This window comes from Chiloscyllium plagiosum, unplaced genomic scaffold, assembly GCF_037043375.1.
Source record: "Chiloscyllium plagiosum isolate Xiang-an unplaced genomic scaffold, Cpla_swu_hap1 HiC_scaffold_47, whole genome shotgun sequence".
Lineage (NCBI taxonomy): Eukaryota > Metazoa > Chordata > Chondrichthyes > Orectolobiformes > Hemiscylliidae > Chiloscyllium > Chiloscyllium plagiosum.
The window spans coordinates 3,723,185-3,750,418 of record NW_028270185.1 but is presented as its reverse complement, the minus strand read 5'-3'; the positions used below and the strand labels follow the sequence as shown (position 1 = coordinate 3,750,418).

The following is a 27,234-nucleotide window of genomic DNA, read 5'->3' as shown; positions in this document are numbered from 1 at the left end:
ACGCCTCATCTTCCGCCTCGGAACACTTCAACCCCAGGGCATCAATGTGGACTTCAACACTTTCCTCATTTCCCCTTCCACCACCTCACCCCAGTTCCAAACTTCCAGCTCAGCACTGTCCCCATGACCTGTCCTATCTGCCTATCCTCTTTTCCACCTATCCACTCCACCCTCCGCCCTGACCTATCACCTTCATCCCCTCCCCCACTCACCTATTGTACTCTATGCTACTTTCTCCCCACCCCACCCTCCTCTAGCTTATCTCTCCACCCTTCAGGCTCTCTGCCCGTGTTCCTGATGAAGGGCTTTTGCCCGAAATGTCGATTTTACTGCTCCTCAGATGCTGCCTGAACTGCTGCGTTTTTCCAGTACCACTCTAATCTAGAGTCTTACGTCAGCTGTTGGCAAAGTATTGGAGAGGATTCTGTGAGACAGGATTTATGTGAGTGCGTGTGTAAGTGTATGAGAGAGTGAGTGTGTGTATGTGAGAACATGTGTATGTGTGAGCATGTGTGTGTGAGCATGAGTGTGCGTGTGTGTGAGAGTATGCATATGCAAAGTGTGTGTGCAAGAGTGTGTGTATGTCTGTGTGAGAATGTGTGTGTACATGCGAGAGTGAGAATGTGTGTGTCTGAATGGGTGCGTATGAGAGTGTGAATGTATAAGCATGTGATTGTGAATCTATGTAAATGTGAGAGTGTGCATGAACATCAGTGTGAGCGAGTGAGAGTTTGTGTTAGACTATCAGCTGCATGAAAGGTTGTTGGAGCTTCCTCCTGCTCCGGTGCACCGTCACCCACAGCCAACTCATTCAGCCACATTTTCACCAAGTAGGAAGGACTAACTTAGTCATTTGGAACAGGAGTGGCCAGACCTCCCCCAGAAGTGGAGTGAGGGCAGGTAACCATTTCTTCTTTCTAATTGCTCTGGTCAACCATCAAATCCTGCCCCTTCCAGGGCCTCAACATTTCTTTCAGGGGAGAATTCATGTCACCTTTTGGAGCTGATCGCTGCCGTGATGTTTTGTCAGTCCAGCACCCTCTTGCCTTAGAAAAACCACCATAAAAAAAACACAGAAACCACTGCAAACTGTACCAACACGATGAGTTACTGTTGTAGACTGATGGAGACAAAAATAAAAACATGCCTTTGATTTTGAAATGTCTTTATTGGGACCACAGAACTATTTTAAATTGTTCAAATTAAACCAATTCCGGAATATCAAATATGTGCAAAATTGTTCACCTGAACGAATGATCTCAGGATTAAAGGGTTATCAAATGAGTAGGAATGTCTTCACCCAGAGACTGATGAATCTCAGTAATTCTCTATCCTCAATCAATGGTACAAATCAATTGATCCCTAGATCCTAAAGTTAATCGAGGGATGCGGAGATGAGATTGAAAAGTGATCTTCAGAAAGATCAACCGTGATCTTATTGAGGTTCGAAGGGCTAAATGGCCTTCCCCATTACAGATGTCCAAATCCTGATTTCCTATGTCCTAACTTGCACCAATTCACCCCACATCCTTGTGTTTGTCAATCCATACTAGGTCCATGTTAGGTACTGCCTCAATCTTTAAAATATTTATCCTTGTTTTCAATTATCTGGATGACCTCAATGCTTCTTTTTTTTTAATAAATAAACAGCTCAACATTGAATCTCCTCTCGTGCGACAGGATGCATGGTTCACGCAATGGCCTTCGACAGTGGGCTTTGGTGCATTCAGCAGCAACTGGTACACTCCACAAGAGAGTTTCCTGTATCATGGAGACTGATAAATTGACTTTGGCCAATCACAGATTCAACCAATTATCCTGAGCCACATCAGAAAACATAACAATTCAGCGTTGCAACTCTCAATCGGCTGTGAAATAACAGTACCCTGCGTTCACAAGCATTGCTTCGAAAACAGATACACTATCAACGGTTTTCAGCAGGACATACAGCAAGAATTCCAAATCCCAAAGGGAATAACAAGTTACACTGCATGAGAAACTGGGTACTCATTGGTTGGCAAGTGGTTTCCCATTGGCTGAGTTTTCAAAAATGCACCAGGGAAAGGTCCCCTAACCCTTGTGTAAAAAGGCAGGTCAACCCTGGTGGCTCAGTGGTTAGCACTGCTACCTCACATCAGGGGACTGGAGTTTGCACATTCTGCCTGTGTGTTTCAGTTTCCTGCCACAGTTCAAAGATGTGCAGATTTGAGGGACTGACTATGCTAAATTGCCCATAGTGTCCAGGATGTGTAGGCTATGTGGATTAGCCATGGGAAATGTAGGGTTACAGGGATGGGAAGGGTCTGAGTGGGATAGTCTTCAAAAGGGTTGGTGTGCATTCATTGGTGCAAAAAAAAGACATAGCTGTTCCCACACCATAGGGATTCTGTGATTGGTTGAGACATGTCATAGGGGAATATGCTAGGGAAGAATGTCCACCAAGCTTTTGTTGAATTGGAAAGACACTTCCTGGACAAATTCCTTTTACCTGCAGAGGACTGCGCCCTGACTATGTATGTGTGTGGCCTCCAGCAAAACGTTAAATGAGCCATATTACAATATCCACTCACTCATAAATGAGTTGTTAAAGTAGCCCTTGGTAGAGTCAGGATTGTTCACAGAAACCACATAACGTTGTACTCAGACTGCCGTGTCCAGTCAGCGCTTGGCCTCTTGTGAGCAGCTGAAGGGAACCTGCTGTTTGACTTTCTATTCTCAGAGAGGGAAACTGTTTCAAGGCAGATTTACTAACTGTTTGAGTTGAGGAGATATAAGAACTAGGATGGGAGTAGGCCATCTGTCCCCTCCAGCCTACACTTTTCCCCCCATTCAATATAAAAACAAACAAACAAACAAACAAACATTCATTCAGTGAAGAAGCCTCAGCTGCTTCCCTGGGCAGGGAATTCCACAGATTCACAACCCTCTGGGTGAAGAGGTTCCTCCCCAGCTCAGTCTGAAACCCACTCCCCCTTATTTTGAGGCAATGCCCCTGGTTCTAGTTTCATACACCAGTGGAAACATCCTGCATATTTATGTTTCTACAAGATTACCCTCATTCTTCTAAATCCCAACAACTATAATCTCACTCTCTCCTGATAAGCCAACCCCCTCAACTCCAGGATCAACCTGCTGAACCTCCTCTGCACCCCCTCCAGTGCCAGTACATCCTTTCTCAAGCAAGGAGACCAAAACTGCACACAGTACTCTAGGTGTGGCCTCACCAGCGCCCTGTACAGCTGGAGTCGAGTGTGGTCAGTAGCAGGTCAGGCAGCATCTGAGGAGCAGGAAGCTGATGAAAGGCTTTTGCCTGGAATGTCGATTTTCCTGCTTCTCGGATGCTGCCTGACCTGCTGCGCTTTTCCAGTACCACACTCCAACTCTAATGTCCAGCATCTGGAGTCCTCGCTTTCGCCTATACAGCTGCAGCAAAACCTCCCTATGTTTAAACTCCATCCCTCTAGCAATGAAGGATAATGTTCCATTTGCCTTCTTAATTATCTGCTGCACCTGCAAGCCAACCTTGTGTAATTAATGCACAAGGACACCCAGGTCCCTCTGCCCAGCAGCATGCTGCAGTCTTGCATCATTTAAATAAAAATCAGCCATTTTGCTGTTATTCCAACCAAGAGGGTGACCTCACATTTACCCACATTGTACGTCATCTGCCAGACCCCTGCCCACTCACTGAACCAATCTATCCCTCTGCAGACTTCATGTCTTCTACACACTGCTCTACCACTCACTTTAGTGTCATCTGTGAACTTTGACACACTACATGGGTCCCCATATTGAAGAGTTTAGGCAGCATTCAGGAGAGAGGGGCGAGTTCTCACACAGATTAAAAATATGTATGATTCTACCTGACAGTAGAGGACAGAGAGTCCATTCACCCATTGAACCTGTGCTATTCCTCCAGCAAGTCCCACTCCCAGTTTCTTCCCCATGGCTCTCAGAATTTCCCACCTGCAAGAGTTTATCCTTTTAGAAGGTTTTGGGATAAATTCAAATGGGGGTAAAGGCTAGCCTTGCTTATTGGCTCCATAACTAATGGCAGCCCTATATCATGTCTTCCAGGGATAGACCAGCCAATCAAGTGCCAGTCAGATGTCTAACTGGACAGAGATGGGCACTCTCAGCATAAAGACAGAAGGCAGAATACCCACCTGCTGAAAACTATCATCCAATCTGAAAGCCAGCTGCCAAACACCATCATCCAATCAGAGATCTACCTGAACACTACCCACCAAACGCTATCAGCCAGAGATCTATCCACCCACCTAAAACTGTTGGCCAGAGATCTACCTGATGAAAAATCATCCAGAGATCCACCTGCTAAACACTGTCAGCAAGTCAGAAAGCTACCCATTGAACACTGAACCAATCAATCATCGATCTAGCTGCCATAAACCGGCAGCCAGAGGCCCAGCTGCTGAAAACTGTTATCCAATCAGAACAGGATTCTCACTAAACAGGTACAACAATGGCTAAGAGGCTTTCTGCTGACCCTCTAGGGTCGGCAGAAAGATTCCAGCTGATCCCAGATGTGGTTTGGTCTGACCCGCAATAGAGACATGGGGTTGGAGCACCCTCCTGATTTTCCATTGGCTGAACTCATCTCACTTCTCATTGCCTTGGATCATGGTGGGAAGGAGAATGGGACACCATTCCCGATCTCTGGAAAGCTGCAGCAGGAACTCCTTGACACTGTGGCAGGATGTCAGCTGCTAGTTTTCTGGAGGCCTGATGTTTCTCACAAAAAAACAGCACTCACTGATTTCTCCATGAGAAGGGACAAGCTGCAGGAATGAACAAGAGACAAATTGACTTTTTCTTTAAAAGGCATTTCGGCTTCTGAAAGGTTTGAGCTGACCTCAGACTGGCCTTGTGATTCTAGAGTATCTGCCCTCCAGTCAGAGACAGGATGGTCACCCTCTGCTCTCCTGAGGGGATTGAGGTGATCCTGGGTTGAGGTTCCAGCCTCTTGAAGTTTAACTGTACACTAAATTCTTCACTGTCAGTCCAGCCCTGGTACCCAAGCATACACTTAACGTATGAGCAGAGGGCTGATGCTCAAGCTGAGATTTTTACCTATGTCCACCCCAGTCCAACACCACCTTCTCCACATCAAGCTGAGACAGGTCTTTATCCTTCCAGGGTTAGAGGTTTGGAAGGTCCTGTTGAAGGACTGAAGAGCTGAAATGTAGATTAGTGTACACTGCTGCTCCCCATAGGTTGGTTGGAAGGAGTGAATGATTCAAGGTGGCAGATAGCCAACCAGGAGCAGAGGGCAGAGGGCACGGCCTCACAGTGAAGGGACAACCCTTTAGCACCGAGATGGGGAAGCAACCTCTTCAGCCAGAGGGTGGTGAATCTCTGGGACCCATTGCTACAGAGCTGTGGACACCTTACCCATTGAGGGTATTTAAGGCAGTCTTGATTAGTGAGGGGCTTAAAGACTCCAGGGAAAAGGCAGCAGAATGGGGTTCAGAAACATATCAGCCATGATTGAATGGCAGAGCAGACTGGATGGGCTGAATGGTTATCTGCTCTTATGTCTTATGGTCTTTATCCTGGAAGGCACGGAGCTTCCGGAACGCTATTGTAGAGAAGTGGTCCATCTCACACTGGGAGGAACTACAGAGATCAGACCGGACAGTCCGGAGAAACAGGCTGGGAAAGGAGGAACATGACTGCAAATACATGCTCTTAATAGTTTGAAGGAATTGGCTGCTCACCTCATTCCACAGCGGTCAGGTTGGTGATAATCTGCGCGGGTCCCTGTTGCTAATTGCTGTCCAGACGAAAGGCTGCAATGAGAGAGGAGGGAAATCACACGAGATGAACTGTTTTGGGAGTGACAAGACTGTGCGAGTGCTGAAGCTTGGGATTTATCCACCTTCAGCTCCATTATTTTCTCCAGTACAATTTTCTTCAATTCCTCATTCTCCCCCCCCCCCCCCCCCCCAGAGCCACTTTGATCTTCAGTCCTGGAGCACTGCTGGGGTCTCTTCAGGGGAAACCAACACAAAGTAATCATTTGGTTTCTCCGGCACTTCTCGATTCACCCATCATACATTCGTGTGACTCTGCCTGTAGTGGACCCATACTCATTTTAGCCAAATGTTTCCTTTTTACATACCTCTAGAAGCTTTGACAGCCTTTTGCTTTTTTGTTTGCAAGATTGCATCCATATTCTATTCTCCCTTTCCTTTCCAATATCTTGCTCCTAGGTGTTGTATTCTTTAAATCTCCCAATCTTCAGAATCACTGCTATTTCTCTCAATTTTGTCAGTTTAGAATAGAATGGAATCCGTATAATGTGGAGTTTGAGTTTGCTTCAATGGTTGAGAAACTTCAGTGACGAGGATAGGACTGGAGAGCATTCCCATGGGGAAAACGAAACAGAGGAGTTTTCAAAATGCAGGAGGAGTTTGGGCAGAGCAGACAAAGAGAATCAATTCTGAGGAAGGGTCAGTGGACCAAAAATGTTGACTGATTTCTCTCGACAGATGCTGCCAGACCTGCTGAGCTTTTGCAGCAATTTGTGTTTTTGTCAGGGAGAAACTGTGTTCTCTCGTTACCGGACTGAGAACCGCAGGGCACAGGTTTCAAGTGTTTTGCAAACGAAACGAATGCAAGGCAAGATAAACTACGTCCGCAGAGCGTGTGGTTAGGTGCACAGTCTGGGAATGTGGTGGCGGAAGTTTCAATTAAGGTATTCCAGAGGGGCTTTGTACAGTTGGTTAAGTAGACATAATGGGTGTGTTGCTGGAAAAGCACAGCAGCATCCGATCTGCTGTGCTTTTCCAGCACCACACTCTTGACTCTGATCTCCAGCATCTGCAGACCTCGCTGTCTCCCAAGTCAAAATAATGTCCAAGGTTTTGGGGGAAAAAGGCAGGAGATTAGTGCTGAGCCAAAATTCTTGATGTGGAGGTGCTTGTGTTGGACTGGGGTGGACAAAGTCAGAAGTCACAGGACACCAGGTCACAGTCCAACAGGTTTCTCTGAAACCACAAGCTTTCGGAGCACTGCCCCTTCATTGGGTTAATTCCATTCCACTGCTCTGAGGTAATCCCACTCCCTTGCTCCATCCCCATGTTTAAAGTGTACCTTGCCTTTAAAAAGGGTGCACCTTTAAGGACTCCATGTGCAGTGTGTATACAATGCTGGCCTGCAGCTTTGGGTTTTCATGCTGCATGCACAAAGTTCAATGGTTTGACTGCACGGACTGATTCATAACTTACCATATGTTTTACTGTTTTAAATAAACCAAGCCACAGAGTTGATCCAACCCTAATGAACAATCAAAAGATTATAACAAACTCAACATCCTGCATGTCTCGAAATAAACAGCTGTCAAGTATTTATCCCCTTTCCATTTGAAAGTTGAAACGGTTTGTTTCTAGCTCCCTTTCAGGGCGTGTGCTGGAGAGATCAACAAACAACTGTCCAAAGTTCATTTTCATATTTCACAAAATCAAAACTGTTTACAATGGTCAGATCTCCTTTCCGCAGTGTTTTCTTTGGTTTATAAAACACATGTTGGGAAAATACCCATCTCTCGGTCATGTATATACACAATTATGTTTGTAAGTGAATTTTCTCCATTAATCCTTTCCAGAAGGATCTGCAGATTACATCCATAATTGAGCAAAACTCCGGAGTGCAATTATGTTTCTTGGCCACAACGAGTATAAAACAGGATTGAGATTGTACATTCAAAACATCTGATCTTAGCCAAGCATAATTGAGTTGATTCATTTCTATGTAATCATAAAAAAAAAGTTTATAAGCAGGCATATATCACGAAGGGGTGTTTGACCATACACCAACCAAGTGGAGGTTAATCCCAAATTCAGCAGAAAGAAAGAGACATCAAAACAGTAAGGGGAAATCATTGGATTGCAGCATTAATCCTTGGTGGTAGGTGGGAGGGGGAAGGACCTTAAAGTTAAAAAGCATTAAAAGGAAACTCAGCCAAGATTCTGGTGAATTTCTTGGTGACCAGTGGCAATCTGGAAGTTCTGCTGGGACCGCTGTTGCTTGTAATGTAGATAAAATTATTTGGATGAAAAATGTAGGTGTTCTAATTCATAAGCTTGCAGACAACAGGAAAATTGGTGGAATTGTGGTTAGTGAGGAGGGAAATGGCAGATGGAGTTTTAGCTGGGAAAAAAGTGAGGTGATGCATTGTGGGAGGTCAAGTGCAAGAGGAAGGTATACAGTAAATGGCAGGACCCTAAGGAGCATTGATATTCAGAGGGATCTTGGGGTGCAAGTCCATAGCTCCCTGAAAGTGGCCACCCAAGTGGATAAATTAGTAAAGAATACATATAGTGTGAGGCAGAGTCGGAGAGTTGGCAAGTCATGCTGCAGCTGTATAAAAAACTTTGCTCAGGCCACTGAGAAAGGTGAGGACTGCAGATGCTGGAGATCAGAGTGTGGTGCTGGAAAAGCACAGCAGGTCAGGCAACATTTCGGGCATAAGCCCTTCATCAGGAAATTTAGTCAGGTCCCATTTGGGGTATGGTGCACAGCTCTGGTCTCCACACTATAGGGGGAGGGAATGTGAAGGCTTTGGGGAGGGTGCAGAAGAGTATTCCAGGCAACATCCTGGGAAACGAGTGTATTAGCTATTAGGGGAAATTGGTCAAACTTGGATTGTTTTCCTTAGAGTCTCTAAGAATGAGGGCAGAGGGTGACCCAATAAAAAAAGTATACAAAATTGAGTGGCATTGATAGGATAGATAATCAGACTGCCTTTCCCAGGTAGAAATATCAAGTGCTAGGGAGCATAGGTTTAAGGGGAGGGGGAATATTTAAAGGAGATGAGTGAGGCAGGATTTTTTTTTTATTAAAAAAAGGGGTAGGTGTGTAGAAGGCACTGCCAGGTGGTAGAGGCTGAGTTTTTTTAATTCATCTGTGGGAGGTGGGCATCACTGGCTGGGCCCAGTATGTATTGCCCATCCCTAATTGTTCCCTTGAGAAAGTGGGGGTGAGCTGCCTTCCTGAATCACTGCAGTCCATGTGCTATGGGTTAACCCATAATGCCCTTAGGGAGGGAATTCCAGTATTCTCACCCAGTGATCAGTCAAACGCTCACTAGCACCTTCAAGGCAATTAGGAATGAGTAACAGACATTGGCTTTGCAATAGTTATCCACATCCCACAAACAAATTGATAAAATACTCGTCAAGGGCTAGTTGTGAAGTGGTCTTGGAGGACACAGAACCCTGGATTGTTAGGCCTCAATTGGAAGCAAATAAACTGTGCACCAGCTTACTGGTTGTCTGAATCTAAGACCATAAGCAGAATTAGACCATTCAGCCCATCCATTCTGCTCCACCATTCGATCACAGCAGTAATGTTTCTCAACCCCATTCTCCCTGTAACCCTTTGGTTCCCGATTGTTAAGGGGATCAATCTATCTCGGTCTTAAATACACTCGATGACTTGGCCCCCACAACCCTCTGCAGCAATGAGTTCCTCAGACTCCCCACCCTCTGGCTGAAGAAATTCCTCCTTATTGTCAGCTCTAAAAGATTGTCCCTTCACTCGTAGGCTGTGCCTGTTTCATAGATTTCCTACAGTGTGGAAACAGGCCCTTTGGCCCAACAAGTCCACACTGACCCTCCAAAGCGAAACCCACCCAGACCCATTCTGCTACCCTATTATCCTATATTTACCACTGACTAATGCACCTAACTTGTGCATCCCTGAACACTATGGGACAATTTAGCATGGCCAATTCAATTAACCCACACAAGAGGGTGGCATGGTGGCTCAGTGGTTAGCACTGCTGCCTCACAGCACCAGGGACCCAGGTTCGATTCCAGCCTCAGGCGACTGTGTGGAGTTTGCACATTCTCCCAATGTCTGGGTGAGTTTCCCCCTCGGGTGCCCAAGTTGGCTCCCATAGTCCAAAGATGTGCCAGTCAGGTGAATTGGCCATGCTAAATTGCTCATAGAATTAGGTGCATTAGTCAGGGTGGGTTACTCTTCAGAGGGTTGGTATGGACGTGTTAGGCTGGAAGGCCTGTTTCCACACTGTAGGGATTCTAATCAATCTGTGGATTGTGGGAGGAAACCAGAGCATCCAGAGGAAACATGCCGACATGGGGGAGAATGTGCAAACTCCACATACACAGTCGCCAGAGGCTGGAATCGAACTTGGGTCCCTAGCGCTGTGAGGTAGCAGTGTGAAACGTTGAGCTACCCCGAATTCTGATCACCAAGATTCTATTGCACAGATAACGTACAGAGAAAATAAAATCATTAGCCAGCTAGCGAGACTGGGATAAAACCAGGCAGTATTCAGGAGGTACTGACACATTCCCACTGAACACACACTGACTTCATTACTCACTCAAAGTCTTCAGGAGGGAATATCAAAAGACAATTTCTTGTCTGTAAAAGTAAGAGCAGGCTGATTTATAATTGCTCCTCTATTCAGAGGGCAAGTTTGGTGAAGAAAATTCAGCTTGGGGGCAAATAAAAATCAAAGCCAAGGCAAAAAGCTTTACTTGTCACACTGTCACCATATCCTCTCTCCTCTCCGCCCTCAAGCAGGACTGACTATTCTTTCCACTCAGGCAGTTAGACACACTATTGTTGAAGGGCTTTTGCCCGAAACGTCAATTTTCCTGCTCCTCGAATGCTGCCGGACCTGCTGTGCTTTTCCAGCACCACTCTAATCTAAAAAAACTCTGGTCTCCAACATCTTCAGTCCTCACTTTCACCATTGTTCTGCCATTCTCAGTCCATCAGTTAATCTGAACTAACACCCTTTCTCAACCACCACCAGTATGGGATTAATCCAGCCCCCTGCCACACTTCACTTCAGCTCTGATGAAGAGCCATCTAGACTCCAAGTGTTAGTTTGCTCTCTCTCTCTCCGCAGATACTGACTGACCCGCTGTGATCTCCAGCATTTACTGCTCTCAGTACAGATTCTAGCAGCTGCAGCTATTTGTTCCCAAAAAGGGAGAAAAAAAAAACATCTTCACACAAGAAGTTGGAAACATGGAATACTCAGAAAACAAACATTTGTTGCACCCAGCAAGGGGCATAGATATTTGCAAGTCGTGGGGGGAAAAAAAAAAAAGAATTTGAGCCGGGATAAGTGATTTAATAAAGAGTACAAATTAATTGGTGCTCAATAGCCCTTACTCCTTTGACTCATCCATAGAACCCCTACAGTGTGGGGATAGGCATTCGTCCCAACTAAAAGGGGAGAAAGGGTGTACTGCAGATGCTGGAGATCAGAGCTGAAAACGTGTTGCTGGAAAAGCGCAGCAGGTCAGGCAGCATCCAAGGAGGAGAGTCAATGTTTCAGTACTATTCCTGATGAAGAGCTTATGTTCAAACCCTCAAGTCTCCTGCCCTTCGGATGCTGCCTGACTGGTTGTGCTTTTCCAGCACCACACATTTTGACTCATTCAGCCCACACCGACCCTCTGAGGAGCATCCTACCCAGAGGCATGCCCCCACACTATCCCTGCAACCTAGCATTTCCTATGGCCAATCCACCCTAAGCTGCAAATCTTTGGGCTGTTGGAGGAAACCGGAGCACCCGGAGGAAACCCACGCAGACACAGGGACAATGTGCAAACTCCACACAGACAGTCACCCGAAGGTGTGAGGCAGCAGTGCTAACCACTGAGCCACCGTTCCTGAGGCTACGAATTTTAATTGCGTTTTTTTTAATCTCAACTCTTCCCATTTGTGATGCTGACATTTCCTACTGTTGGAATGCACGCAGCTCACACCCTCAGAGGGCTTTCCCCCAACTCCATTGTCACCTTGTTAAAGACGACGACCTTTATATTAACTTTGCAGGAGCTCTGTACCAAAAAAAACCAAACTGCAGCCGCGTCAAATCTATCAAAAATATTTCACCACCCGACTTCAGCTTTACAGTATGTGCAGGAAGAATGTTGGATGACAGGAGGGGTTCACTGATGCAGAAGGCAATTATCTTCCCCTATCACCTTCTGCCAATTGTTAAAGGGTTTGATTTTGACTCCCAGAGCATGTTAGCATTCTGTTTGCAGGGAGGTTAGATAGTTAACAACATTCAGGGCAGCTCTTCAGGGAATCAAAGGCTAAAAGGTGGAATCGAGTGCTCAGGGAGACAATCTCCCATGATCTCATTGGATCTGCCTGCACAGCACATTCCTGCCTCTTCCTCCTATTTGTTCACGCACTGAGCTTCTCTGGCAAGACCACCATTTATTGACAGTGCTGAACCCGATGACGACTTGGCGATGATGGCCCCATATTAGTGACCTGCACAAAATGGGGGACAGCCACTGTGGCTCACCACCCCAAACCTCTGTAAATGGCAACACCACTCAATCTCTCCCCACCCGACCTACTCAAGATGGCGACCCCACCCAGTCTCTCCCCACTACATCTTCTCAAGATGACCCGACTTGTGCTGTGTCTCCCTGTCGCCCCCGGCATTCAAGATGTCCCGGGTTTTGGCGAGCCCAGCACCAAAAAAACAAGCCCTACTCCTCATGGGGTGGTATGGTGGCTCATTGGTTAGCACTGCTGCCTCATAGCACTAGGGCCCAGGTTTGATTCCAGCGTCAGGTTACTGTCTGTGTGGAGTTTGCATGTTCCCCTGTGTCTGTGTGGGTTTCCTCTGGGTCTTCCAGTTTCCATCCCTGAATCCAAAAGATGTGCAGGTTAGGGTGGATTGACCATGGGAAATGCAGGGTTCTAGGGATAGGGTAGGGGATGGGTGTAGGGGAGATGCTCTTTGGATGGTCTGCGTGCACCTGATGGACTGAATGGCCTTCTTCCACACTGTAGGGACTCTAATCTAACCTGTTGCTGCTGCTGTCTCACCTTTGCAAATACAACTGGGAAGGTGTTCCCATTGAATTCAGAGCACAGCTCAGTCAGCAGGGTTTAGAGTCACATGTAGGGTCAAAGTGGAGAGACTTCCCTCCCTAAAGTGAACCAGGTGGGTCTTAAGTCAGCATTCAGTATTTTTGTGGCCAATTGTTGCTAACCCAGAGTTTATTTTGTTTCACATGTGGATTTAATTAAATGAATTTAAATGTCCTCAACTACTAAGGTGGGTTTTGAACTTAGGATCATTAGTCCAGTTATACAATTATCATGCCACCGTGCAGAGCTTGGGTTCTTAAGATTTGTACTGGAGGTGTTAGTAATGGTTACATCTAAAGTATGAAATGCAATTCACAGGATGTGGGGCATAGATCTACATGAAAGAGTAACTCCAATTTACATTAGAACCAACTTTTACATATGCACCAAAGAAAGCATTCCATCCAGGTTCATCATAGTGTGCTTTGGCAACTGCTCTGCCCAGGACCATAAGAAACTACAGAGTGAACACGGCCAGCCATACAGTCAGATGTACAACGTGGAAACAGACCCTTCAGTCCAACCCGTCCATGCCGGCCAGATATCCTAACCTAATCTACCCATCACACAAACCAACCTCCCATGGAGTCTCACAAACTGACTCCATCTACACTTCCCAGTGCCTCTTGGGAAGGCAGCCAACACTAAAGACCCGCCTCCCACCCCTGTAATGCTCTCTCCCATCTGGCAGAAGATGCAGAAGTTTAAACACACACCAACAGATTCAAGAACAGCCTTTTCCCCGCTGTATTAGACTGCTGAGTGGAGTTCTCAAATTTCAAATCTGATGTTCATCTTACTTTTGTGCACCTCCTGTGTAACCCTGTATGCCTCACTGTCTAAACATCCAGTGATCTGTATGTCCTTGCATGGTTTGATCTGCCTGGACTATAGAACTGGCTCAAAGGTAGAAGACAGAGGGTGGTGTGGAGGGTTGTTTTTCCAACTGGAGGCCTGTGACCAGTGGAGGCCACAAGGATCAGTGCTGGATTCACTACTTTTTGTCATTTATATAAATGATTTGGATGTGAACATAGGAGGTATGGTTAGTAAGTTTGCAGATGACACCAAAATTGGAGGTGTAATGGACAGCGAAGAAGGTTACCTCAGATTACAATTGGATCATGATCAGATGGGCCAATGGGCTGAGTGGCAGATGGAGTTTAATTCAGATAAATGTGAGGTGCTGCATTTTGGGAAAGCAAATCTTAGCAGGACTTATACACTTAATGGTAAGGTCCTAGGCAGTTGTTGAACAAAGATCTTGGAGTGCAGGTTCATAGCTCCTTGAAAGTAGAGTCTTGGGTAGATAGGATAGTGAAGGTGTTTGGTATGCTTTCCTTTATTGGTCAGAGTATTGAGTACAGGAGTTGGGAGGTCGATGTTGCGGCTGTACAGGACATTGGTTAGGCCACTGTTGGAATATTGCGTGCAATTCTGGTCTTCTTCCTATCGGAAAGATGTTGTGAAACTTGAAAGGGTTCAGAAAAGATTTAAGGATGTTGCCAGGGTTGGAGGATCTGAGCTACAGAGAGAGGCTGAACAGGCCGGGGCTGTTTTTCCTGTAGCGTTGGAGGCTGAGGGGTGACCTTATAGAGGTTTATAAAATCATGAGGGACATGGATAGGATAAATAGACAAATTCTTTTCCCTGGGGTGGGGGAGTCCAGACCTAGAGGGCATAGGTTTAGGGTGAGAGGGGAAAGATATAAAAGAGACCTAAGGGGCAACCTTTTCACAGAGGGTGGTACATGTATGGAATGAGCTGCCAGAGGATGTGGTGCAGGCTGGTACAATTACAGCATTTAAAAGTCATTTGGATGGGTATATGAATAGGAAGGGTTTGGAGGGATATGGGCCAGGTGCTGGTAGGTGGGACTAGATTGGGTTGGGATATCAGGTCAGCATGGACGGGTTGGACCGAAGGGACTGTTTCTGTGCTGTACATCTCTATGACTGCTCACTAAACAAAACCTCACTGTACTCAGATCCACATAACAACAATAGATCAAAATCAAAGAAAGTTCACACTTACTCAATATTCACATGCCAGACCTGCTGTCAGCAACAACAGCATCTCCTTTCCAGAATGTTCTTTCCCTCCATTGTCTACAGGAAGCTCATCATCCATAAATCCATTCAGAGATAATGTGGGCAAAAAGGAGTTCCATTTCCACAGTGCCTTTCACCATGTCCCACAGTCCTTTCCAGCTGGTGAGGTATCTTTGGAATGTCATTCACTGTGGTGACGTCAATAATCTTTTGTTGTGAAACTGCATAAGGGTCTTCAAACTGTTTAGAAATTCTGTCGCAGGTTTCTCTTCAAAACGTTCACAGTGTTGGCAGCTTTTGGAAACGTTCTGAGAGATGACAGTCCAACTCAGATTATGCTGAATATTCATTCAGACATGTCAGAGGTTACATCAAGTGCTTAGGGTTATCAGACACCAACCCCAATGAATGTAAATACTCCATCCCCATCCTACCACCAAACACCATCCGACCTTCCCCCTCGACCACTTACCTTAACCAATCTGAGTTCCTCATTCTAGTACACCGGTGTTTTTCCATGGGACATGGGGTATTACTGGGCAAGGTCAGCATTTATTGCCCATCCCTAACTACCCTGGAACAGTGTGTGTGTCTGAATCAGGCAAGGACGTCAAATTTCCCTCTCCAAAGGACGTAACTAAACTTGAAATATTTCAGAAAAGATTTACAAGGATGTTGTCAGGATTAGAGGATCTGAGCTACAGGGAGAGGCTGAACAGGTTGGGGCTGTTTTCCCTGGAGCGTCGGAGGCTGAGGGGTGACCTCAAAATTGTGAGGGGCTTAGATAGGATGAACAGACAAGGTATTTTCCTTGGGGTGGAAGAAAAAAAAAGTCCAGAACTCGAGGGCAAAGGTTTAGGGTAAGAGGGGAAGATATGAAAAAAGAACCTGAAGGGCAACTTTTTCCATGCAGTTGGGTAGTTTGTGTATGGAATGAGCTGCCAGAGGAAGTGGTGGAGCTGAAAATGTGTTGCTGGAAAACACAGCAGGAGCCCTTCAGGAATTCCTGAAGAGGGGCTCATGCCCAAAATGTCGATTCTCCTGCTCCTTGGATGCTGCCTGACCTGCTGCGCTTTTCCAGCAACACATTTTCAGCTCTGATCTCCAGCATCTGCAGTCCTCACTTTCTCCTAGAGGAAGTGGTGGAGGCTGGTACAATTACAACATTTAAAATGCATCTGGGTGGGTATATGAATAGGAAGAGTTTAGACTAGAGGGATATGGGCCGGGTGTTGACAAACGGAACTAGATTAGTTTAGGATATCTTGTTAGCATGGACGAGTTGGACCGAAGGGTCTGTTTCACTTCTTTCATGTGTAAATCACAAAACCTTTTTTTAAAAAGTTGCATTCTCAGGTTAGCAGTAACAATTGGTGTCAGCTGGACAGTATGTGAAACTATCATGGTATTCAAACAGACGAGAGACACAGATAATCAAGGTATTTTTCAATGTATAATTTCACTTACATCACACTGTAAACTTTTGCTATAAATTCTGTGCCTTACAATTGTGTCCTCCACAACCACCTGATGAAGGAGCGGTGCTCTGAAAGCTAGCGCTTCCAATTAAACCTATTGGACTATAACCTGGTGTTGTGAGATTTTTAAACTTTGTACACCCCAGTCTGAAACCGGCATCTCCAAATCATAATCTAATCTAAGCCTTTGATAGCAACACTAGATTGCTAGTGGGGGTTATGACACATTAACTCTACTCATTTTTACCATGGTCCACAGCCATCACTTATAAACACAGTCATCTGCAGGGTTCAGCATCTGAATGATTGTGTAGCAAGGAAGGACTTCACGGTCAGACTTACCAGATGAGAAAGATGGAAATCAAAAGCTCGTTTTAACCTGACTATGATGTCAGAGACGTTCTGCTTCAAAGTTCCGTCATATTCAAAATCCAAGACGTTTAGTTCCTCTCTGAAACACTCCATTGCCTCTCTCTGGCAAGTCTGCAGCGAAATGAACATCACACCATTTCTATGTGGCTGCATGAATAAAGTCTTAGATCAGCTGACAGACAACATGAAGGGCAGCAGCAGTACACAGCTGGTGATATTGTGAGCAGAGGTCCTTCCTGCTTTTTTTTTAAAAAAAAACCATGGAATGTGAGCATGATATTAATTTTGCCCATCTCCAATTCAAAAGGCAGTTAAGAGTCAGCCACTTTGCTGAAGGTCTGGAATCACATGTAGGCCAGACAGGGCAAGGATGGGTAGCTTTCTCTTCCTAAAGGATCGAGTCATAGAATCATGCAGTGCGGTAACAGGCCATTCAGCCAATCAAGTCCACACTGACCCTCTGAAGAGCATCCCACTCACCCTAGCCCTCTAACCCCGCATTTCCCATAGCTCATCCACCAACCTACACATCCTCGAACACTATGGGACAATTTCCCAGGGCCATTCTACCCAAACCAGCACATCTTTGGACTGTGGGAGGAAACCCACGCAGATGTGGGGAGAACGTGCAAACTCCACACACACAGTTGCCTGAGGCTGGAATCGAACCTGGGTCCCTGGCGCTATGAAGCAGCAGTGCTCACCACTGAGCCACCATACTGCCCTCAGAGTCATCCAGCACAGAAACAGACCTTTTGGTCCAACCAGTTCATGCTGGCCATAATCCGGAACTAAACTAGTCCCACTTTCCTGCACGTGGCCCATATCCCTCCAAACCTTTCCTACTCACGCTCTAACCTAAATCAGCACTAGCCAATGCCCTGCTTTTCATTGTGCAAGTCCTGCTCTGATTTGTTAAATCAACTTTTAATCCCAGATTCTCTCATTGAACTGAGATGGTGTATTTTGTCTCTACGCTCTCAGGGCATTAGTTTGGGAAGCTGGAATATTACTAGCACAGCAACATTCCCACCACATCCCTGTGGCAGAGAGGAAGCTCTCAGCTTTGCAGAGGATTTAGGAAAATTCCACATTTTGTTAAAACAAGGAGGCGGAGACGTGAAACAACAGAAAATGACGGAAATGAACAAGTTGATCTGACTCTTTGGTCTAGACATGTTGCTGCACATTTTTCAAATATTAACAATGGTTTTTAAAAAAAAAAACAGAGAACATGATGAATATCAGATTGACTAGATAGAACATGACAAAATAATGGGAGGGAAAGGTACATATTAGGAGAAAAATTCAAGAGGTACAAATGTATAGAAAAATGTGTAGCCCTTCAGTGGTACAGATCTTGAGTATTATTGAGAATAAGACATGTTGAAGCTTTTCATCTTTCACCTATCAGGACCATTCACAAGAATAGCAATTCAAAGGGGAAAAGCAAGATTTACATGGTATGAAAGGAGAGTGCTGATTGGTTGGCAACTGGATCCTGGTCACCCAGGGTATTACCATAGAGATTGCACCAGTCAATGAAGACTGACATCATTCTCAGCAAAATCCAGGGGTCTTTCGACTGGCTGTCGTTGGTGCTCCAACCCACAGCAGGTGGACTGCAGCGGTTCAAGATGGCAGCTCACCCTCACCTTCTCCAGGGTCAACTAGGGACAGGGCAATACACACTGAGCCCAGCCAGAGACACCCACATTCCCTGAATGAGTTTTAAAAACTGTGCTGAGTAAATCAGGAAGATAGGATAAATTCAACAAGCTGTCTCCCCCTCAGAACCTGTTGGAAAGTGTCTCTTGGGCTCTGTAGTTACAGCGCTGTGCCCTGTTTCACCCAGAACAGGTTCAAGGGGTCAAACTGCCTCCTCCTATTACTATTTATGATCCGTGCTCTGCACTTCGTGAAAAAACTCTGAATTTTGTCCAACCATCCTCATGCCTTCTGTGTTGCATTTGGGAGGAATTGGTCTAGAATGGGATAGGAAGCAGAGGGGGTTTGCAGAAGACAGTGGTTCAGATTCGGATGTGTAGATATGAAGGCAGCTTTTGTAACGTTCATAGGACTTTGGTTCGACCACCCTTGGCATTCAGTTCTGATCGCCCACACTACAGGAAGTGTGTGGAGACTCAAGAGGGTGCAGTAGAGGTTTACCAGGATTAGAGGGTCTGAGCTACAAGATGGGCTAGACAAACTCGGATTGATTTCTCTGGAGTGGCAGAGGCTGAGGGGAGACTGGACAGAAGTCTATATATAAATATTATGAGATGCAAAGAGAGAGGGTTGATGGTCAGAAACATTTTGCCCAGAGTTGAAATTAGATTAGATTAGATTAGATTACAGTGTGGAAACAGGCCCTTCGGCCCAACAAGTCCACACCGACCCGCCGAAGCGAAACCCACCCATACCCCTACATTTACCCCTTACCTAACACTACGGGCAATTTAGTATGGCCAATTCACCTAACCTGCACATCTTTGGACTGTGGGAGGAAACCGGAGCACCCGGAGGAAACCCACGCAGACACGGGGAGAACGTGCAAACTCCACACAGTCAGTCGCCTGAGTCGGGAATTGAACCCGGGTCTCTGGCGCTGCGAGGCAGCAGTGCTAACCACTGTGCCACCGTGCCGCCTACAGAAATGTCTAATACTAGGGCGTGTGCATTTAAAGGTGAGAGGGGGCAAGTTCAAAGACGATGTGAGGGGCAAGTGTTTTACACAGAGTGGTAGGAGTGTGGAACACGCTGCCTAGGGTGGTGGTGGAGGCAGGTATGATAGGGGCATTTCAGGGGCTTTAGGATAAGCACATGGATATGCAAGGAATGAAGGGATATGGACCAAGGGCAGGCAGAAGGGGTTAGTTTAACATGGTGTCACACTCAGCACAACATGGTGGGCCGAAGGGCCTGTTCACATACTGTTCTGTATTCTAAGGTGACCTCCACTTCACCTTCATAACATAGTGAAGTTAACAAACACAACATGCAAGATAAGGAGGAGGAATGAGATAAATAAAAGCTGATCAAATACTTACTTTGACATAGTAGGAATCAGGACAATACAGTTTCATGTCACCTTCATTCTCCTAGAGGGTAGAATGTTGAATGTTTGTTTTTATTTAGCAGCTAATATTGATGTTATTATCCAACCTTTTAAAATCTTATTATAAGAAAGAAATTCTTTAATTCCTGTATGAGATGTCCGTCCCATCATCGCCACAGCAAAGAGTCAGGAACAGCCTTTCATTCTTTCCATTGAGCTGGATGTGAATGCAGATGCTGTGTAAGGAAGGTCAATCACACAGAAAAAGACCCATCAGCCCATCGAGACTGCCCCAGTCAAAAACAATCACATCACTGTTGTAATCCCAGAATGAGCTCATCTCAATTCCCCGTCAGGAATTCTGAAACTGTTCCTGTATATCGTTCCTGTTCATTTTGAACAAAAGGCTAGCTCATTGGAGCATTTGGAATCCAAAGGTTTCTGATCTATCAAACTTCTGCCTCAGCTCGACGTATAACATTTAAATGGTGTTGGTCCGACATTATTGGGTGTAGGGGCCGGAGGGGGGGTGACAGAGATAGGGAGGGGGGGGTGACAGAGATAGGGAGGGGGTATAGGAGCCAGAGGGGGTGACAGAGATAGGGAGGGAGGGAGAGGGTGTTGGAGTTGGGGGAGGTTACAGAGATAGGGAAGGGTGAGGTGATGCAAGGCTTTGACCTGAGGAATGGAAATGCCATAAACAGGGAATTGGTGAATCAGGAGCCAATGTGGCTGGGGGGGCTGGGAGAATGATGGGTAAGTGGGAGCTGGAGCATGGTCAGAAACGAGGCTTCAGATATTCAAATGAGTTTATGGAGTCAGTTATAGGCCAGACTGGGTGATAATGGCAGATTCCCTCCCCTGAGGGACACGAGTGATCTAACTGGGTTTTTAGATCAATGATACCATTACCATCCCTCACAGCCTGGTTTATAATTCCAGGCACTTAAACAACTACATTTCAATTTCCAGCAGATGCCAGGGTGGGCTTTGAACCCTCAGTTTACTCATCCAATTGTATTACCGCCCTGTCCCCTTAAGTATTGGGAAGCCAAGACTGCTCATGGTGCTCTGGATGCGATCCCACCAGCACCTTGTACAGTTTCAGTAAGACTTCCCCGCTCTTCTACTCCAACCCCCTTCAAATCAGGGCCAGTTGATGTCAACTTTGCAATTTCCAGGGGGAATGATTGTGTCAATGATGAATGAAATCACAGTGTTGTCTCAAAATGCAGGCCATTAGCAATTGCACCAGTCCTTACCATTGCCTGCTGCAAAGCTGAAAGATCCACATCAAACTCCATGAAAAAGAGATTGCTACCACTCCCAATGGTCACCCCCATCATGACACACAATGCAAGGCAGCAGTAAAACACACTCATGTCAGGGCTCCCTTCAGAGATATTGGTCAGTGAGCGCGGATGACACAAACGTTGACTCCGAATGTTCCTCACTGCGTGTCTGTCTGATATGGTCAATGGTCAACATCTGAAAGACAGAGCACAGGAAACCTAAAGTCCCATCTCTTAATTTTAACATTCCATACTGAGACTTGGCTGGGCATTTATTTCATCAATAAGCAGATGTCACTGACAAGGTCAGCATTTATTACCCATCCCGCAAGTGCGGAAACAGGCCATTCAGCCCATCAAGGCTGCTCAGACTTTCCACAGATCATCCCACACCAACCCCTGCATTCACCATGGCTAACGCACCTAGCCTGCACATCATGGGGCAATTTAGCATAGTCAATCCACCCTGACCTGCACATCTTTGGACTGTAGGAGGAAACCCACGCAGATACAGGGAGAATGTGCAAACTCCACACAGAGTCACCCAAAGTTGGAATCAAACCCAGATCCCTGGTCAGTGAGGCAGCAGTGTTAACCACTGTGCTGTTGTCCTGGAACTGGGAGGTGTGATTAATAGGATGAATTTAAAGGGATATGGGCTGAATATTGGGTGAGGGGAGATTGGGATCTCTGGATGGCACAGACGAGTTGGATGAAGGGTCTAATTCTGTGCTGTATGAAACAATTAACCAACCTGAAATCAAAATGTTAATCTCCATCATGGTAACCAAGTTGCTGGAATGTTTACTAATGTCTATTTCAGGGGGCAGTTGAGAGTTAACCACATCGCTGTGGGTCTGAGACACATGTAGGCCAGACTGGGTAAGGATGGCAGATTTCCTTCCCTAAAAGGACATTAGTAAACATTCCAACAATTTGGTGGTTACCATTATGGAGATGAACTCTTCAATTTCAGATTGGTTAATTGTACTCCTGCTTCACCAGCTGCAGTGATGGGATTTGACCCAGTATCACCACTGTCCAGTGACGGCCCTATAACTAGATTTTCACAAACATACCCAGTGGTTACATTCTTATTAAAACTACTTCCTATGCAAGGGAAGAGTAGTTTGTGTATCAGCAGTATCTTCAGACACCATTGTAGCCCTTATGCTGGTACAAGTTTAGACAGTGATGAACAACAGTCTAAGGGGCTTCCCACTGTATGGAGAGACTGATGGCCTCATGCTAATGACACTGGACTGTTAATCCAGAGATCCAGGAAATGTCCCATGGAATATGGAATCCCACCACAGCAAAGGCTAGATTTTGAAATCAACAGAAATAAGGAATTAAAGGTCTAATGATGACCATGAATCGATTGTTGAAAAACCCCATCTGGGTCACTAATCTCCTTCAGGGAAGGAAACTGCCATCCTTACCTGGTCTGGCTTACATATGACTCCAGACCCATAGCAATGTGGTCAACTCTTAACTGCCCCCTGGACAATTAGGGATGGGGTAATAAATCCTGGGCCTAACCAGAGACACACTCATCTCATGAATGAATAAAAAAACCTGCAGTAACCCCCCTAATTTGCTTGACATGCCTGGTAAGAGCTAACTCTATCAGGTGCCCAAGTTGAAATCAGCCAGCATCACACAGACCATTCTAGACTCAAGGCTTGACAATTTCAAGGCCTCCATCTTGCATCCTTCATTGACCTCAGCTCATCGGAAGCTCTGCTCTTTTTAACCGAACTAGTAGCTAAACTACACTCGCCCATCACCCCACTGCACACACTGATTGGAGTCGCTTCCTGGTTTGAGAATTCCTCAAATTGACAAGTTTCATCCCTCATCTCTAACCTCCTCCAGGTCCATAAGTATCCAATTCTGACCTCAAGAGCATTTCCAGATCCACCACTGGCAGCCATGCCTTCAGCTGCCTGGATCCCAAGTTCTGGAATTCCCTCCAGAAACCCCTCTGACCATCTCTCCTTGAATATCCTCCTTAATTTCGAACTTCTAAAAACTGAGCTAATATCATCTTTCCAAATACCTCCCGATAGCACTTGATGTCAAATGAAATTTCCATTACACATGACCTTGTAACATCGCCTTACCATGAAGGTGCTGTTTTAACAGAATTTGTTTTTCCAAGTAAATTTAAGTGATTCCTCCTGGTGTTGGAAGTTTGTCAAAGTTAAATAAACATTTTGACTAAAAACAATTGTGATAGATAATTTCCACTGCACAGAAATTTAGGAGTGGTTCCCATGAAGTGAAGCCAATTGTCAAAACATTGACGAGAGAAGCAAAAGTTACTCCTTTTTGGGCATAAGTTGAATTTTGTTTTGGATGCAGAATGTCAGACTGAGATCAGAATCCCAAATAGCTTGAAAAGGAAAGAGTTGAACTATTAGTGGGCGGCACCATAGCAGAGTGGTTAGCAGCGCCAGAGACCCAGGTTCAATTCCCACCTCAGGCAAATGTGTGTGGAGTTTGCACATTCTCCCAGTGTCTGCGTGGGTTTCCTCCGGGTGCTCCAGTTTCCTCCCACAGTCCAAAGATGTGCGGGTTAGATGAATTAGCCATGCTAAATTACCCATAGGGATGTGTAGGTTAGGTGCATTAGTCAGGGATAAATATAGGGTAGGGGAATGGGTCTGGGTGGGTTAATGTTTGGAGGGTTGGTGTGGACTTGATGGGCCGAAGGGCCTGTTTCCACACTGTAGGGATTCTAATCTAATTGGAGCATCTGAAAATAGAAATGGGACGAACACACAACTCTTACATGGGCGGAGTTAAAAATCACAACACCAGGTTATAGTCCAACATTCCTGAAGGGCTCATGCCCGAAACGTCGATTCTCCTGCTCCTTGGATGTTGCCTGACCTGCTGTGCTTTTCCAGCACCACACTTTTCAACTCTGCTCTCCAGCATCTGCAGTCCTCACTTTCTCCTACCAGGTTATAGTCCAAGAGGTTTATTAGTCCACACAACCACCTGACGAAGGAGCAGCGCTCCGAAAGCTAGTGCTTCCGGTTAAACCTGTTGGACTATAACCTGGTGTTATGTGATTTTTAAATTTGTACACCCCAGTCCAACACCGGCATCAAATCATTATGTGGGCTAGTACACCAGAGTTGGGCCGATTGGCCTTTGTCAGCATTGTGAATTCCACTAAAACAAACATCCATCCTGTCAAACTAGTCCCTTTTGTCAATTTCTGTACAAGTGACCTCAGCGTGGAGCCCCGACCCAATTAACAATGAGCTTGTGGATGGAGTACTGCAGAACAGCACCAATCTCCCAAAAAGGTTAACAACAGACACGTGCATTTAAATAGTGCCTTCACAACCTCAGGACATCCCAGTGATGTACATCTAAAATGCCGTCCCTGATGCTATGCGGGAAACTCAGCGGCCAACTTGTGCACAGCAGGATCCCACAAGCAGCAATGTGGTAGCCAGTGGGGAATCTGTTTGATTATTCATTTTCTGAGGAGTTAATGCCCACCAGTGTACCAAGGAAACATTTCTCTCTCCTTCTTTAAACAGGCACTGTGTGATCAGGCAGCATGGTGGCTCAGTGGTTAGCACTGGTGCCTCACAGCACCAGGGACCTGGGTTTGATTCCAGCCTCAGGTAACTGTCTGTGCACATTCTCCTAGTGTCTGTGTGGGTTTCCTCCCACAGTCCAAAGGTATGCAGGTTAGGATGGATTGGCCATGGGAAATGCAGAGTTAAAGGGACACGGTGGGGATGTCCTTCAGAGAGTTGGTGTGAACTTGATAGACTGAATGGCTGACTTCCACACTGTACGGAGCCTATGATTCTATGGTTTCGGTTGAGCTGAGTGGTGGAATATGCCACAGTGTAAACACCCAGTGTACAATCTGGCAATTCAGTCTCAGGGCTGAGAAATCCAACTCAAATTCTGAATCAAACGTGACAGCATTAGCCCCTGGGAAAAGGCTGACACTGCCTTTGGTTTATCAATTTGCCAACTCACACTCGCCCAACAGCTCCCTGGTTACCACTTCACTTCAAAGCAAAACCCCACAATAGTCCCACTCGGTCATCAGGGACAGCGAGGCGGCCGGTGGGGAGTTTAACCTGAGGGTCAGTGTGCCCTGGGAAGAGTTTGAAAGGGGAGTTCTTCAGCAGAACCTCAGCTGGTGTGGGATTCGAATCCGCGCTGCTGGCATCGCGAAGCGACCCCCAGGAGGGTGTGGCTGGGTTAAGCTCCTTGCATAGTACATCAAATGTTACACTGCAAAGAGACTGCTGGAATCTACTGTTAGTTTATTTAAAGTCAGCAGATCCCCATTTCAAAAGCTCTGTTGTGGATCACCCCCTCCCCATGATTAATGAAGAGCTCTGACACTTGAAGTACTGTTCTGGTAAAAATCCAGAAGCAGCAAAGGCTGCCTCACGTGGTGCAGAGACAGTGCTCCTACCTCAGAGCCTGGGAGACCAGGTTCAAGTCCCACCTGGTCCAGGAGGTGGGTGGTAATATCCCTGAGCCGATTGCTAAAGGAAAATCCCTCAGTGCGAGTAACCAAGTCCCAGGTTGAGTGTTACCTTGTACGGTCTCCTCTCAAGCTCAGGAGTGCTTCCTGCATTTGCTGAACGGGTCTTCTTTCTTGATGCCTCTGGGTGGTGTCGATAGCCAGGACAGCTCCTGGGATGTTGGGGGTCCCCTGTATTCTTTGGGCAAAAGCGTTCCGTTGCGTCCACAGGAATGCAGACTGGCTTTGCAGCATGTCAAGGATTTTTATTAACACCAAAGGCAGGTGGAATAGAGCCAATGTAACTAGCTTCCTTTTCCAAGAAATCTGGCTGACGTCATAAAACTTCCTTCTGAAAGTTTGGCACTGCTGTAGATCTGATGTGAAGACATCTTGAAGCAATCTTTGGTTTTTGTCCAAGGTTAAAAAGGGGAGGATTACATGATCAGATCTGGTAACAGAGTGTTTTTAACGGTGTGAGACAGGACTGTTTCTCATTCATCTCCTGTCTATAGTTGTCTGACCTCTTTAGATCCTACCAGACTCTTTGACCAATAGGTTAGAAGTGATTTCATGCAGATATCCCACAATACCGAAATGGTCAATTCACTAGGGAAACAGCTTGGCCTCAACTTTATTAAGAAACAAATGACAGAAATACTTTAACACTAACAGTACTGTTCCTAACCCTGGATGCTGCCTGACCTGCTGTGCTGTTCCAGCAATAAAGTTTCAACTTTGATCTCCAGCATCTGCAGACCTCACTTTCTCCTCGAAGATTTGTTCCTAATCCTGCCCCATTCCCATCATACTTCAAGGTCTCGGTAATTTTAGGTAAAGTGAGGATTGCAGATGCTGGAGGTTAGAGTCGAGAGTGTGGTGCTGGAAAAGCACAGCCGGTCAGGCAGCATCTGAGGAGCAGGAGAATTGACATTTCGGGCAAAAGCCCTTCATCAGGAATGAGGTCAGGAGCCTTGGGGGTGGAGAGACTCTTGTAACTTTAGTCAGGTTGGCAAAGTCACTGTTCTCCTGATAGTCTCTGGCTTTGCCACATCAATCATTGATCTGTACAGCACAGAAACAGACCCTTCGGTCCAACTTGTCCGTGCTGACCAGATATCCTAAATTAATTTTTCTTTATTCATCCATTGGAGAAGGACATTACTGGCTAGGCCAACATTTATCGCCCATCCCTAACTGCCCAGAGGGCAATTAAGAGTCAACCACATTGTGGGTCTGGAGTCACATGTAGGCCAGAACAGGTGTGACAACGCTGCCCCTTTAACAAAGTTATGTTGTCCTTGGTTTTTTGAGGGAGTAAGTGAGGACTGCAGATGCTGGAGATCAGAGCTGAAAATGTGTTGCTGGAAAAGCGCAGCAGGTCAGGCAGCATCCAAGGAGCAGGAGAATCGATGTTTCAGGCATGAGCCCTTCTTCAGGAATCCTGAAGAAGGGCTCATGCCTGAAACATCGATTCTCCTGCTCCTTGGATGCTGCCTGACCTGCTGCACTTTTCCAGCAACACATTTTCAGCTTTTTTCAAGGGAGGTCATAAAGGCAG

General features: G+C 46.0%; 1 protein-coding gene across 3 annotated transcripts; it reads right to left on the bottom strand.

Annotated features, from left to right (window-relative positions):
- Positions 1-1,691: 1,691 nt before the first annotated feature.
- Positions 1,692-26,044, bottom strand: LOC148135980 (uncharacterized). 3 transcript variants are annotated; one of them, XR_015754699.1, is made up of 7 exons: positions 25,747-26,044; positions 21,128-21,353; positions 19,858-19,908; positions 16,778-16,954; positions 14,941-15,265; positions 5,739-5,810; positions 1,692-4,799 (listed from the first exon to the last, which is right to left on the bottom strand). XR_015754699.1 is itself a non-coding variant. In XM_087983955.1 (6 exons), the coding sequence occupies exons 2-5, from the start codon at positions 21,245-21,247 to the stop codon at positions 5,754-5,756; spliced, it is 405 nt and encodes a 134-aa protein (XP_087840081.1). In that variant the 5' UTR covers positions 21,248-21,353; positions 25,747-26,044; the 3' UTR covers positions 1,692-4,799; positions 5,739-5,753. The 3 variants fall into 3 exon arrangements, 1 of the variants encoding a protein (XP_087840081.1); XR_015754700.1 differs by having other exon boundaries at positions 16,778-16,918; XM_087983955.1 differs by lacking the exon at positions 14,941-15,265.
- Positions 26,045-27,234: the final 1,190 nt, after the last annotated feature.

Coding starts and splice junctions, on each gene's coding strand:
- LOC148135980 (XM_087983955.1), bottom strand. CDS start 21,247: ATGAGTGTGTTTTACTGCTGCCTTGCATTGTGTGTCATGATGGGGGTG. Junction 19,909..21,127: donor CAGCTTTGCAGCAGGCAATG/GTAAGGACTGGT, acceptor TCTACCCTCTAG/GAGAATGAAGGTGACATGAA. Junction 5,811..16,777: donor ATTTCCATCTTTCTCATCTG/GTAAGTCTGACC, acceptor CTCTCATTGCAG/CCTTTCGTCTGGACAGCAAT.